Here is a 12800-nt window from a genome sequence, read left to right as displayed (position 1 = left end):
AGAGGGAAGCTGAGGCTATCTTTGTCCCCACCAGTCAACGATCCTGATGCATTATTTCATTCCCGGCTTTACTTGGGTGCTGCCTGCAGCCGTCCTGTTGCTCCTCTCTGACTTGCCTTGACAGGTGTGGCGAATTGAGGACTTGGAAATGGTGCCAGTGGAGGGTCGCTGGCTGGGGCATTTCTACAGCGGTGATTGCTATCTGATCCTCTACAAATACCTAGTCTACAATAAGGAGCACTACATCATCTACCTATGGCAGGTAAGCACAAGCCGAGGAAGATACCTTTGACTAGAGAAGACAGAAGGGGGAGAACAGGCTGCTCAAATGCCACCAGAGTGGGGACCTTGCCCGTGTATTGCTAAGGAGGCACAGAAACTACTTGCATGCTCTAGAGCAGGGGTCTTAAACTCAACTTGCCTGGGGGCCGCTGGAAGTAGAGTCTGGGTGAGGCTGGGCCGCATCAAGTATTCCACCCCCGCGGTGGTGGTGGGCCGCTCATCCCGTGTCGCTCCTGGAGGCCGGCCGGGCGCCGCCAGCACTTTGAAGGCTGCAGGGCCCCTCCCCCGTGCCCCACCCCTCTGGATGGACTACAATTCTCAGCCTCCCCACAACCAGCACGAGAATCTAACACTTCTGGGAGGAGGGTACCAGACTGAAGAAGGCCGTGCTTCAGTACCACTATAGGATGCTGCAGCCTAGAATTCAAGGCCCATAACGGTTCCTAGAGCCCTTACCAGAAAGTTGCCATTCTGTTGCATGCGCCACCCTCCTCAGTGCCTTTGCTCTCTTGCTGCTCCCCAGGGCCGCAATGCCAGCAGGGATGAGATCACTGCCTCGGCTTACCAGGCCGTCATTCTGGATCAACAATATAATGGTGAGCCTGTCCAGGTGCGAGTGACCATGGGCAAGGAGCCTGCCCACCTCATGGCCATTTTCAAGGGGAACATGGTGGTATATGCGGTAAGTAGGAGAGAGAAGGTGGGTGGTGATGGCCTCCCGTGCCTCGTTCAGCCTTTACAGTGAGGAGGTGCTGCAATTCTGGCACTCCTGCAGAACTGTAAAGCTCCCATAGTTTTGGGTGAGGCCGGGTCTGGTTGCAAGCAAAGTTACAGCCTTGTGGGAGGTATAACTTCCTGCCCCCAGATCATTTCCCCTGCCCCTACCACATTCCTGCTTGGGAAAGGAGGAAGTAAAGGCACAGTACAGGTAATTCCCCCACCTGCCCTCAGCAGGGCTCGAATAGCAGATCTGGCAGGTGGCAGTGATGCTATTGCTTTCAAGGGCGAGGGATGCTGAGTGCCGCAGGCCGAAGGCACCTGGAAGGTCACAAGCCTGGCCTGTGCACAGGACTCCAAACCATCCAGAGGGAAATAAAGGCTGAACATGTGCACCTCCCTGCATAGATTCTGCATGATTTTCCTCCTCCCACTGCCAGCTCTTACAGGTCTCTTTCCTCTCCACCCAGGGAGGTACTTCCCGAGCTGGTAATGCAGATCCAGTGCCCCCCACCCGCCTTTTCCACGTCCATGGCACCAACGAGTACACCACCAAGGCCTTTGAGGTGGCTCCCCGGGCCTCTTCCCTCAATTCTAATGACGTTTTTATTCTCAAGACTAAGAGCTGCTGCTACCTTTGGTATGGGAAGGTAGGTAGCCTGCCCTCCAGTGCTGTCTTGGGGCTGAAAGACTTGTGGGCTCAGAGCACCCGCATCAGCTTTGTACAGTGCAGGGAAATCTAGTCCCCTGAAAAGTGAAAAGGCGGGCTTGCAGATAGAGGCACCCACGTACGGGCAAATGGATTAGAAGGACGATGTTTCTCAGAGCACGATGTTCTGGATCCGATTCCTGCCCAGAGGAAGGAGTAGCAGCTGAGGACTGACATCTGTGGGTGGAAGGATGACCTTGGAGCTGCTGTGCTGAAAGCCAGGGGGCCTCTCCAGCGCTTGGCTTGCGTAACCTACCCTGTCCTGGTTCTTTCCCTCAGGGCTGTAGTGGGGATGAGAGGGAAATGGCCAAGAATGTGTCTGACCTGATCTCCAGGACTGAGAAAGTTGTGATCGCGGAGGGCCAAGAGCCTGCAGAATTCTGGGTTGCGCTGGGCGGAAAATCGCAATATGCCAACAATAAAAGGTAGTATCTGCACAGAATTCACAGGGAGAGAAGCTCCACTATTCCCAGGGAGGAGAATTAATACTAAAGTGTCCTGTTGCAAAGCAAAGGGCATATGCTCTCCTTTGCACCCTTTACTTAACCATGCTGGGCTCTGAGCAGGCAGGAGACCTGCTGTGTTCAGTGCACCTCCACCTTCAGGGTCTGGGGAAACACATTCAGGCTGAGCCTTGCTCTTTGCCGCATCAGAGGCTGTCTGTCTCTGGCTTAGCAGGAGCCTGCGGTTGCCAGCCAGCCAGGGGACACTGCTGAGACTTTGACTACAGGTTAACGACGGGCATTTCCCCAAGTCAGTTTCCCAAAGCTCTGGTTCTATTCCCCAAAGACCTGAGTACGAGTTCATATAATAGCCATGTTATTTTCTCATCTTAATTGACATGCAGTCCTCCCTCCCCGCAGCCTGAGTTCAATTTGACTTGAAGAAATAGCTTAATTGTCATGCAAGGAGAATTTCTAGGAGGGTCACAGTTGAGGAAGAAAATGTTAACCCTCTCCCTACCAGTTACAAGGTCTTCTTCCCAGTGTCACCCTCTGTATGACAATTATGCTCAGCAAAAATATTTCCATTGGGTCCCAAGCACCTTGGGGAGAGATTGATTTGCAGTGGACTGCAAGGACCAGTTTTGGGAAGACAGCAGATCGGAGACTGAGGCACGCACAGATATACTGGCTGTTTCTCCACCTCAGATGGCTCCCATGCTGATTCTTCTTGTGGGGAAGAGGGTCCCCATGGCTTTCCTGCATGTTGCTTGTCTGAAATGGGTCACGGAGCCTGGAATTACTTTAGCAGCACCTGGGCTGCTTCTCCTCCTTTTTGTGCAGATTGCAAGAGGAGACAGTGTCCATCACACCTCGGCTCTTCGAGTGCTCCAATAAGACAGGCACCTTCCTTGCCACGGAGATCACACATTTTACCCAAGATGACCTGGAACAAGGTGATGTGTTCTTGCTGGATGTCTGGGACCAGGTGAGTCTAAGCAAGGAGCAGCAGAGGTAGAAAGCATCTCTTCAGTTCTACCCAAACGCATTAGCAGATGAATTCAGATGAATTTCCCCACTTGAAAAAAAAAGATTATTGAATTTTACTTCCATGATTGAGTCTGCATTTGAAAGTTCTTGATTGCTGTTAATTAATCACACAGCTACATTCCATCTGATACACTCACTGACAATATATTTGGCCATGGATGTCTATGCTATATTCTTGGGAAAAACTTTTTCAGAATACTAGGTCCTACTTTTTTGCCTCTTCTCTATTCTGTATTTCTGACTCCCCCTTTCTTTTGTTTCCCAGTTGTTAACATGAAGTGGGTGGGAGGGAAGGGCTGGGGAAGGAATCAGGTTAGGACCACAATTGTGTAGATTTGGAAGAAATTTCTCATGTGAATTGTCTACATGTAAATTGCACATAGATTCTCTTTTCAGTCTGCAGCTTTCACTGCATATGTAAAAGAGGTAACGTACGTACGTACTTGTGTGAGCGTGTGTGTGTCTTCTAAAGAGAGCTGACTTTCTTTGGCTGGCTCAGTGCTGACACTGGTCCAGTTCTGTGCAAATCCCAACAAAGTAATCAAACTAGCAAGGATTCAGCTTTATCATTTCACTCGTTAGCCTTGCTTGTGTTCCAGCCTATTGCAATGTGCATGAATCAGTTAATAGACAATGCTTCCTAAATATACCTTGTCAAGGAAGCTCAGAGCTGTTTAAAAAATTAAACCATTCAACAAGTATTTTGACACAGAGCAAAGGCTGTATAGGTGCATCTCTTCCCAAGTAAGCTCACCATACCAGATTTCAGACTCAGAAAATGCAGTATGTGGGATTTCTAGAAAAATAGATTGTTTGGTTGCCTGTAGCAAAAATGGGGTCCTGAAGTACATTACAAGCTACCAAATGTGTGATGTTGGTTAAATGTGTGGGATTGTTAAAGTACTAGAAGAATTTTTGTAAGCCTTTCTTTGCATGATTTAACTTTTACTGGTAGAACAGCAAGACAGGGGTGGGGATGTAGAAACAAGGAGCATTCTATGGATGTTTAACTTGCTGGGTACTGGGGAAGGAATTTTAAATGCCTCCACTATGACAGGAAGCAAAGGAAGCACTTAAAGAGTTTCTTCCCAAGAGTTTCGGGTGTATAGATAAGTCTCTATCATAGAAGCTTTAAAGGCAGAGTGTTCTGCTGCTGTGTTCTTTCTTGTGCATAGCATAGAAAGGCCTTTCCAGCAATACAATTCTAAACTTGCTGTTGGCTTCTGTTAAGGCAAGTCCTTTCTTCTCTAGGTTTTCTTCTGGATTGGTAAAGATGCAAATGAGTCTGAGAAGGAGGCAGCGGCTGTCACTGCCCAGGAATACTTGCGGACTCACCCAGGTGGCCGTGATCTTGACACCCCCATCATCATTGTCAAACAAGGCTTTGAACCCCCAACGTTCACTGGCTGGTTCCTGGCATGGGATCCCCTCTGTTGGTCGGTAAGCAACATAACGAGGCTTTATCTCAGGCCTAGCAAAAGGAGTGGAGAACATCCTATCAGGCAAAACAGGGATTAACTATTGCAAAGTATGCAGCAGGAATCCAGTTGGAGGCCAATGTGTAGAAAACATTACTTTCCACCCAAAACCATCTTTTTTGCTCTAGAATGGGGTGGGGAGCATTGGTTTCTAAAGGACTAAAATGCCCTTCATTGCTAGCCAACAGGGAAGGATGCTGGGAGTTGCTGTCAAACAACATCTGAAGGGTCCCAAAGATTATCAAAATTAATTTTCATGAACTCTCAGCTTGAATAAAATTCAAGGCAGAGACCGTCAAAGGGCCACTAAACTCTGGCAGGAGAGCAGGTTGCTTTAAGAGTTGCATGAAACTCACACAAAGTCTTCAGTCCTCACTGTGTTTTGAGTACCTACAGTAAAATCAACATCTTAATTATCTGTTTGGATAATGTGGTGTGCCTTTTGGTTCATACAGGACAAGAAAACATACGAAGATCTGAAAGCTGAGCTTACAGATGAGAGTAGTCTCAACCAGGTCACTTCTGTGAGTATGGCTGAAATGGCAAGCGCAGGATAAAGGAGGGGGGATTCGGCATTACCTTATTTCAGCATCATCCAAGGTTCATTGTGGTGATAGATAATAGTGCTACATGTCCACCTAGTTATGATACAAGCTGTAGAAAATGAGTAACAGCATAGACTTGCTCCTTTCACAGTAGCAGCTGCTGCGTAGATGTTTGCCCCTGAACAACCCATGAGAGGAATGGAAGGGCTTGGTTGCAGTAGAAAGTCTTTGATACTTAACTTCCCACAAAACCTTTGTGGAAATACTGCCTCTGTGTTAAAGGAACAAAGCAAAGCGGCTATTCCTTACCCCTCTGCCTGCAGTGAACGTCACTGTATCTCCCCCTGTATTCCTCTGTTACTGTGATGAGCGATGCTGCCTGGCACCCCAAAAGACTAAGGCATTTTGTGGAATGGAGTCCACTTCAGCAGATGTGTGAAATGTTATCCTATGCTGGCACACTGGAAATGTGTGTGTGTGTGTGTGTGTGAAAAATATGAAACTGTATAACCCATGATTTTGTGTGTGTAGAGTTGGGGGCATATGGAATATAAGCACTGAAATTGGAGGGTAAAGAATACAAGTAGTACAGAGTCTGCCAATTATGCTGAAGCTCAAATCTAGGTAAAATCTCTACCATAGATATTTACAGTGAAGAATAATAATGCGAACATCCAGGGACACTCTTACTAATAATGAAGTGGTTGTTCTTGAGCCAAGGCACTTGAAAAAATTAAGCTTCCAAGAAATTCAGTTCTGTTTCTTGTGGCCTGGCAGGAGATGCTGGATTTTTATCTCACTGCAAACTGTTAATTAGCTTGTTGATGCTGAGATGGTTTGTGCTATTAGAAACACTGTTTTGGGAACAGTCACTCATGGTTTTGTATAATTTAATCTTTAATGCAATTATCATTCCATATTTACCTTTTATTTCTCTCTGACCCCACTGCTTATAATCCCTCTCCCACCAAACCATGTGTGTGTGTCAATTCAGAATAACTAAGAACAAAAGCTTACACCATAATATACTGTGTTTCCCCAAAAATAAGACCTACCTGAAAATAAGACCTAGTACTATTTTTGGTACTTGCTAAAATAGAAGACCTACCCCGAAAATAAGACCTAGCTGTGTTTATTCCCAGGGCCAATGGGGAACATAAGGAGCCTTTTTAAACTTAACTTTAACTTAATGCACTGTGTGGAGGAAACATGTTTGTGCAGCTCTGCTCCCTCCGCTCAAGCCGATGCTTCCTCTATAGCGCCAGCTCCTGTCACAGGCGGAGTGATACCAAATGTACATGTATTCATGCATGAATAAGTTGTGGATTGTTGTACACATTAAAAAATAAAATAAAAAAGAAGACCTACCCCGAAAATAAGACCTAGTGTGTTTTTGAGAGCCAAAAAAAAAAAAAAATGACAATGTCTTATTTTCAGGGAAGCATGGTATTTGTTAGGGTTGGAGGAACTACCAAGCTCTGCATTGTTTTTGCTACAATAGGCCAACATAGTTACTCTTCTAGAAGTACAGATATGTGGTAGAATGGGAAGAGTATGAATGATGTTGCAAATTTATTCATAAAATGCCCTCAATCCTACAGCACTGTCATTTGTCATATTATGTCACTTATACTGCATGATCCATTCCTGAAGTGTTTGTTTCTGTAGAACTATTCAGCCCAGAGGGCCAGGGGACGTTCCCACAATTTGGTTTGAACCAATGGTGGGGCAGCTTCAGGTGGCTTCTGGCCGCTGCAAACAGAATCGGGCTCCCCACAGACCAGGCGGCTGGTTGGCAGGCTGCTGGGAGCCCTGCTCTACAGAGATGCAGGGTGCACAGATCCCCAGGTGCCATTCCTCTGCTGAAATGCTGGGATTTTGGTGGTAGCGGCAGGGACTGGTGGAATGGCAAGCCTGGGTGTTGCTCATCCTTGCATTATGCAGAATAAGTTTGGTTGCTATCTTTCCCTTTTCTCTTTCAGGAAATTGTTGAGGCAGAAGAGTCTTTCAATGCCAATACAACCATGGGCAGCCTGTCATTCGCTACATACCCCCTTGAGAAATTGATGAATGTGCCTGCAGAGGAGTTGCCCAAGGGTGTAAATCCTTGCAAGAAGGAGGTAAGAGGCCATTCCAATTTTTCTTGCTTATAGAGACCCCCTATTTTTCGGTAGTGCTTAAGAAAGTGAAAACCCAAGAAAAAGCAAGCTCACTATTAAGTTCGCTAGATTAGAAAAGTCACTCTTGCCAATGTACTGTGGGGTTAAAATACTTTGAAGAGAATAGAAATGAAATAAGATGTATAAAAAATTTAGAAAGATTCCCAGTTTGTCTGACCTGTGCACAAAAGCTTACAAAAATCCAGTAAAGCAACTCAATGCCTGGAAAGGTAGATTTGAAAGAGATGGGAAATTGCACAAGAGTAGCAATATTTGCTGTCAGAGATTGTACTTAAGGCAAAAATCCACTCCAGGTTTCTCACTGACATTCAACAGTGAAGGTAACATAATTCCAATTAGAGGAACCTCAAGAATCACACCTCTTCCTATGTTAACTTAGTGATTACTAGTTACTAGTTATTTCATTCTGATTCTATTAGAGTTCAGTTACCATGGTGCCCCACAGATTCAAGACAAACCGGAAATTATTTAGTAGGAACCTTTGTTCAGAGACAGAGGATGTATAGAGCTGTGCACAGCTGATCTTGCATCACAATATCCAGACTATTCCATGTACAGAATAGGGTAGCATGTGTTAAATCAGTGCTACAAGCCTCTAGTCCTCAAGGGCTTGGGAATAAAAGATGGCTAATACATTGAAGTACCTTCCAAAGGCTAGATGAGAATTACTGAAACCAAGACTTCTGCAGATCCATTTTTTCACAGCCATCCTCAATACTGTCTGTTCTTTCTGCCATGTCAGGCACTGATCAAAAATTGAGGAACACCATTTTAAAGATGCAAAAGCTAACATGCTCAGTTTCAAAATGTTTGGCTACTCACACATGGCTTTCATCATTTAAATTTTCTTAGCACCCCCTGCCTCCGCCAGATTGGCAGGGAACCTGGACAGAGATGTTTTCACAGTTAATGATGTCAGCTCTTCTTGGTTCTCATCTTGTCCCTTCTTTTTCCCATAGCACTACTTATCAGAAGAAGATTTTCAAGCTGTCTTTGGAATGTCCCGACAGCAATTCAGTACACTGGCTACATGGAAGCAACAGGCCATCAAGAAGGAAAAAGGACTCTTCTAAATGTAGATTAAGTTCTGCAGTTAGGTGGATGCTGATTTTTAATTAAAAATAGATCAAAACTTGATAACAGGGTAGTCTTTAAGGTCTCATTTCTCTCTCTCTACCTATGAAAAGAAGCAGAATGTTCTGGTCTGGTATTCCATTAATGCTAAGCTAACTTGAAGCTGTCCTTTATCTCAGTTTCTCTGAATTCCTAATGTTTGGTGCAACATGTGTACTCTGCCCCCTGCAGCCCTTCCCCCCTGGGATCTGCAATGGGACCAGTACTTTTTAAACTTACTCATAAGTTATCCGATTTTGAGATTGAGCATCTAAGCAGCCAGATCTGCTGACAGCACCAAATTATTTAGGTTGGTTAAAACAAAAATGGATTGTGAGGAGCTCCAAAAGGATCTGTTCAAATGGGGAACAGGCATCAAAATGACAAATACAGTTCAGTGTCAGGGAGCATACAATCCATACTGGAGCAAGAACTCCCAGCTTCAAATGATCAAGGGGATGGAGCAACTCCACATGAGGATAGTGACAGTATCTAGGACTGGTTAGTTTAGGAAAAAAGGCAAGTAAGGAGAGACATGCTAGAAGGGTAGAACATGGTGCATGCTGTGATATAGAGACATGTTTCTCCCTCGTAACAGTCGAACCCAGCATCATCTCATAAAGCTGATTGCTATGAGATTCAGGACAGATAAAAGGAAATACCTCTTCACACCCATGCAAAGTTAAATGATGAAATTCATTTCCTCAAGAAGTAATAATGGCCAACAATTCTGAGCACTTGAATATGGGCTTGGACAAACTCATGGAAGAGGCTGCTAGTCCTGGTTCGCTTATATCTGAGGCAATATGCCTGCGTTCCCCAGCTGGTAGGGTTGTTGTTGTTGTTAGTCGCAAAGTTGTGTCCAACCCATCGCAACCCCATGGACAACATCCCTCCAGGCCCTCCTGTCCTCCACCATCCCCCGGAGTCTACTTAAGCTCACACCAACCGCTTCAGTGACTCCATCCAGCCACCTCATCCTCTGCTGTCCCCTTCTTTTGCTGTCAATTGTTCCCAGCATTAGGCTCTTCTCCAGGGAGTCCTTCCTTCTCATTAGGTGGCCAAAGTATTTGAGTTTCATCCTCAGCATCTGGCCTTCTAAAGAGCAGTCAGGGTTGATCTCCTCTAGGACTGACCGGTTTGATTGCCTTGTTGTCCAAAGGACTCCTCCAGCACCACAATTCAAAGGCCTCAATCCTTCAGTGCTCAGCCTTCCTTTTGGTCCAGCTTTCACAGCCATACATTGCAACTGGGAAAACCATAGCCTCGACTATATGCACTTTTGTTGGCAGGGTGATGTCTCTGCATTTTAGTATGCTGTCTAGATTTGCCATAGCTTTCCTCCCCAGGAGCAAGCGTCTTTTAATTTCTTGGCTGCAGCCCCTGTCTGCGGTGATCTTGGAGACCAGGAAAATAAAATCTGTCACTACCTCCATTTCTTCCCCATCTATTTGCCAGGAAGTGAGAGGACCAGATGCCATGATCTTAGTTTTCTTAATGTTGAGTTTCAAGCCAACTTTTGCACTCTCCTCCTTCACCCGCATCAAGAGGCTCTTTAGTTCCTCTTCACTTTCTGCCATTAGAGTGGTATCACCTGCATATCTGAGGTGGAGATATTTCTCCTGGCAATCTTAATTCTGAATCTTAACTGGTGATTCATCTAGTCCAGCCTTTCTCATGATGTGCTCTGCATATAAGTTAAATAGGCAGGGCAACAGTATACAGCCTTGCCGAACTCCTTTCTCAATTTTGAACCAATCAGTGGTTCCATGTCCAGTTCTCACTGTTGCTTCTTGACCCGCATATAGGTTTCTCAAGAGACAAATAAGATGGCCTGGTACTCCCAGCTCTTTAAGAACTTGCCACAATTTGTTGTGATGCACACAATCAAAGGCTTTAGCATTGTCAATGAAGCAGAAGTACATGTTTTTCTGGAACTCCCCAGCTTTCTCCATGATCCAGCGTATGTTGGCAATTTGATCTCTAGTTCCTCTCCCTCTTCAAAATCCTGCCTGTACTTCTGGTAGTTCTTGGTCCACATACTGCTGGAGCCTGGCTTGTAGGATTTTGAGCATCGCTTTGCTAGCATGTGAAATGAGTGCAATGGTGTGATAGTTCTTTGGCATTGCCCTTCTTTGGGATGGGAATGTAAACTGACCTTTTCCAATCCTGTGGCCACTGTTGAGTTTTCCAAATTTGCTGGCATATTGAGTGTAGCACTTTTACTGCATCGTCTTTTAAGATTTTGAATAGCTCAGCTGGAATACTGTCACCTCCACTAGCTTTGTTGTTGCTCAGACTTCCGAAGGCCAATTTGACTTCACATTCCAGGATGTCTGGCTCAAGGTCAGTGACCCCCCCCCCCCCATCGTGGTTACCAGGGATGTTAAGCTCTTTCTTGTATAGTTCTTCTGTGTAATCTTGCCACCTCTTCTTAATCTCTTCTGCCTCTGTTAGGTCCCTGCCATTTTGGTCCTTTATCATGCCCATCTGTGCATGAAATGTTCCCTTCATATCTCCAATTTTCTTGAAGAGATCTCTGGTCCTCCTTATTCTATTGTTTTCTTCTATTTCTTTGCACTGTTCATTTAAGAAGGCATTCTTATCTCTCCTAGCTATTCTCTGGAATTCTGCATGCAATTGGGTGTATCTTTCTCTTTCTCCCTTGCCTTTTGCTTCCCTTCTTTCCTCAGCTATTTGTAAAGCTTCCCCAGACAGCCATTTTGCTTTCTTGCATTTCTTTTTCTTTGGGATGGCTTTAGTTGCTACCTCTTGTACAATGTTGCGAACATCCATCCATAGTTCTTCAGGCACTCTGTCTATCAGACCTAATTCCTTAAATCTATTTGTCACCTCTACTGTATATTCATCAGCACTAGGCCTGAGTGGCCTAGTGCTTTTCCCTACTTTCTTCAAGCCTAAATTTTGCAACAAGAAGCTCATGATCTGAGCCACAGTCAGCTCCTGCTCTAGTTTTTACTGACTGTATTGAGCTTCTCCATCTTTGGCTGCAGAGCACATAGTCAATCTGATTTCTGGGTTGACCGTCTGGTGATGTCCATGTGTAGAGTCGTCTCTTGGGTTGTTGGAAAAGAATATTTGCTATGACCATCATATTCTCTTGACAAAATTCTACCAGCCTGTGCCCTGCTTCATTTTGTACTCCAAGGCGAACCTTGCCTGTTATTCCAGTTACCTTTTGACTTCCTAGTTTAGCATTCCAATCCACATGATGAGAAGGACATCATTTTTGGGTGTTAATTCTAGAAGGTGTTGTAGGCCTTCATAGAACTGGTCAACTTCAGCCTCTTCAGCACCAGTGGTTGGGGCATAGACTTGGACTATTGTGATGTCAAATGGTTTGCCTTGAATTCGAACTGAGATCATTCTGTCATTTTGGAGATTGTATCCCAGTACTACTTTTCCTACTCTTTTATTGACTATGAAGGCTGCTCCCTTTCTTCTGAGGGATTCTTGCCCGCAGTAGTATACCTGATGGTCATCCGAATTAAATTCACCCATTCCTGTCCATTGTTGATGGTCAGTCTTGTCGTCTCTTGTTTGACCACATCCAGCTTGCCTTGATTCATGGATCTTACATTCCAGGTTCCTATAGAGTATCGATCTTCGCAGCATCGGACTTTCCTTTCACCACCAGATACATCTGCAACTGAGTGTCCTTTCGGCTTTGACCCAGTCGCTTCAGTCTTTCTGGTGCTGCTTGTACTAGCCTTCTGCTTTTCCCCAGTAGCATATTGGACATCTTCCAACCTGAGAGGCTAATCTTCCGGCGTCATATCTTTTTGCCTTTTGGTACTGTCCATGGGGTTTTCATGGCAAAGATACTGGAGTGGGTTGCCATCTCCTTCTCCAGTGGATCACGTTTTGTCAGAGCTCTCTGCTATGACCTGTCCGTCTTGGGTGGCCCTGCATGGCATAGCTCATAGCTTCATTGAGCTACGCAAGCCCCTTCACCACAACAAGGCAGTGATCCATGAGTTGGGAGGGTACTGTTGCACTAATTTTCTATTTATGGGTTTCCTACAGGGATCTGCCTGGCAACATTGCGAACGGAATGGTCAACTGAATGGACACCTGTTCTGACCCAATAGGGCTCATCTTAGATCGGAGTCCTCATACTTCTTCAACAGGGGGTCAGTTCACTGTCCCTCAGACTGTTGTGGGGTTGGATTATAGTTTGAAAAAAAATGAATGAATTCCTATGCACACTGCACATTAAAATTTAATTAACGTCAAAATAAAGTTAAAAAATAAAAATAATT

At 45.2% G+C, this 12800-nt stretch overlaps 1 protein-coding gene across 1 annotated transcript in view; it reads left to right on the top strand.

The window, feature by feature from the left end:
* The window catches only part of VIL1 (villin 1), a 34316-nt gene extending 25715 nt beyond the window's left edge, over positions 1–8601 (top strand). Inside the window, exons 12-20 of the mRNA XM_044438424.1 lie at positions 125–262; positions 806–964; positions 1470–1649; positions 1988–2133; positions 2995–3139; positions 4453–4641; positions 5135–5203; positions 7207–7344; positions 8364–8601. Of these exons, the coding sequence (XP_044294359.1) occupies positions 125–262; positions 806–964; positions 1470–1649; positions 1988–2133; positions 2995–3139; positions 4453–4641; positions 5135–5203; positions 7207–7344; positions 8364–8477 (1278 nt within the window). The 3' untranslated portion in view covers positions 8478–8601. The remainder of the gene's footprint in view (positions 1–124; positions 263–805; positions 965–1469; positions 1650–1987; positions 2134–2994; positions 3140–4452; positions 4642–5134; positions 5204–7206; positions 7345–8363) is intronic.
* The last annotated feature ends 4199 nt before the right edge of the window (positions 8602–12800 follow it).

The sequence above is a fragment of the Varanus komodoensis genome, unplaced genomic scaffold (genome assembly GCF_004798865.1).
Source record: "Varanus komodoensis strain SLA01 unplaced genomic scaffold, ASM479886v1 scaffold32, whole genome shotgun sequence".
NCBI lineage: Eukaryota > Metazoa > Chordata > Lepidosauria > Squamata > Varanidae > Varanus > Varanus komodoensis.
Note: the sequence above shows the minus strand (reverse complement) of the source record. Positions and strands in the feature narration are given on the sequence as shown.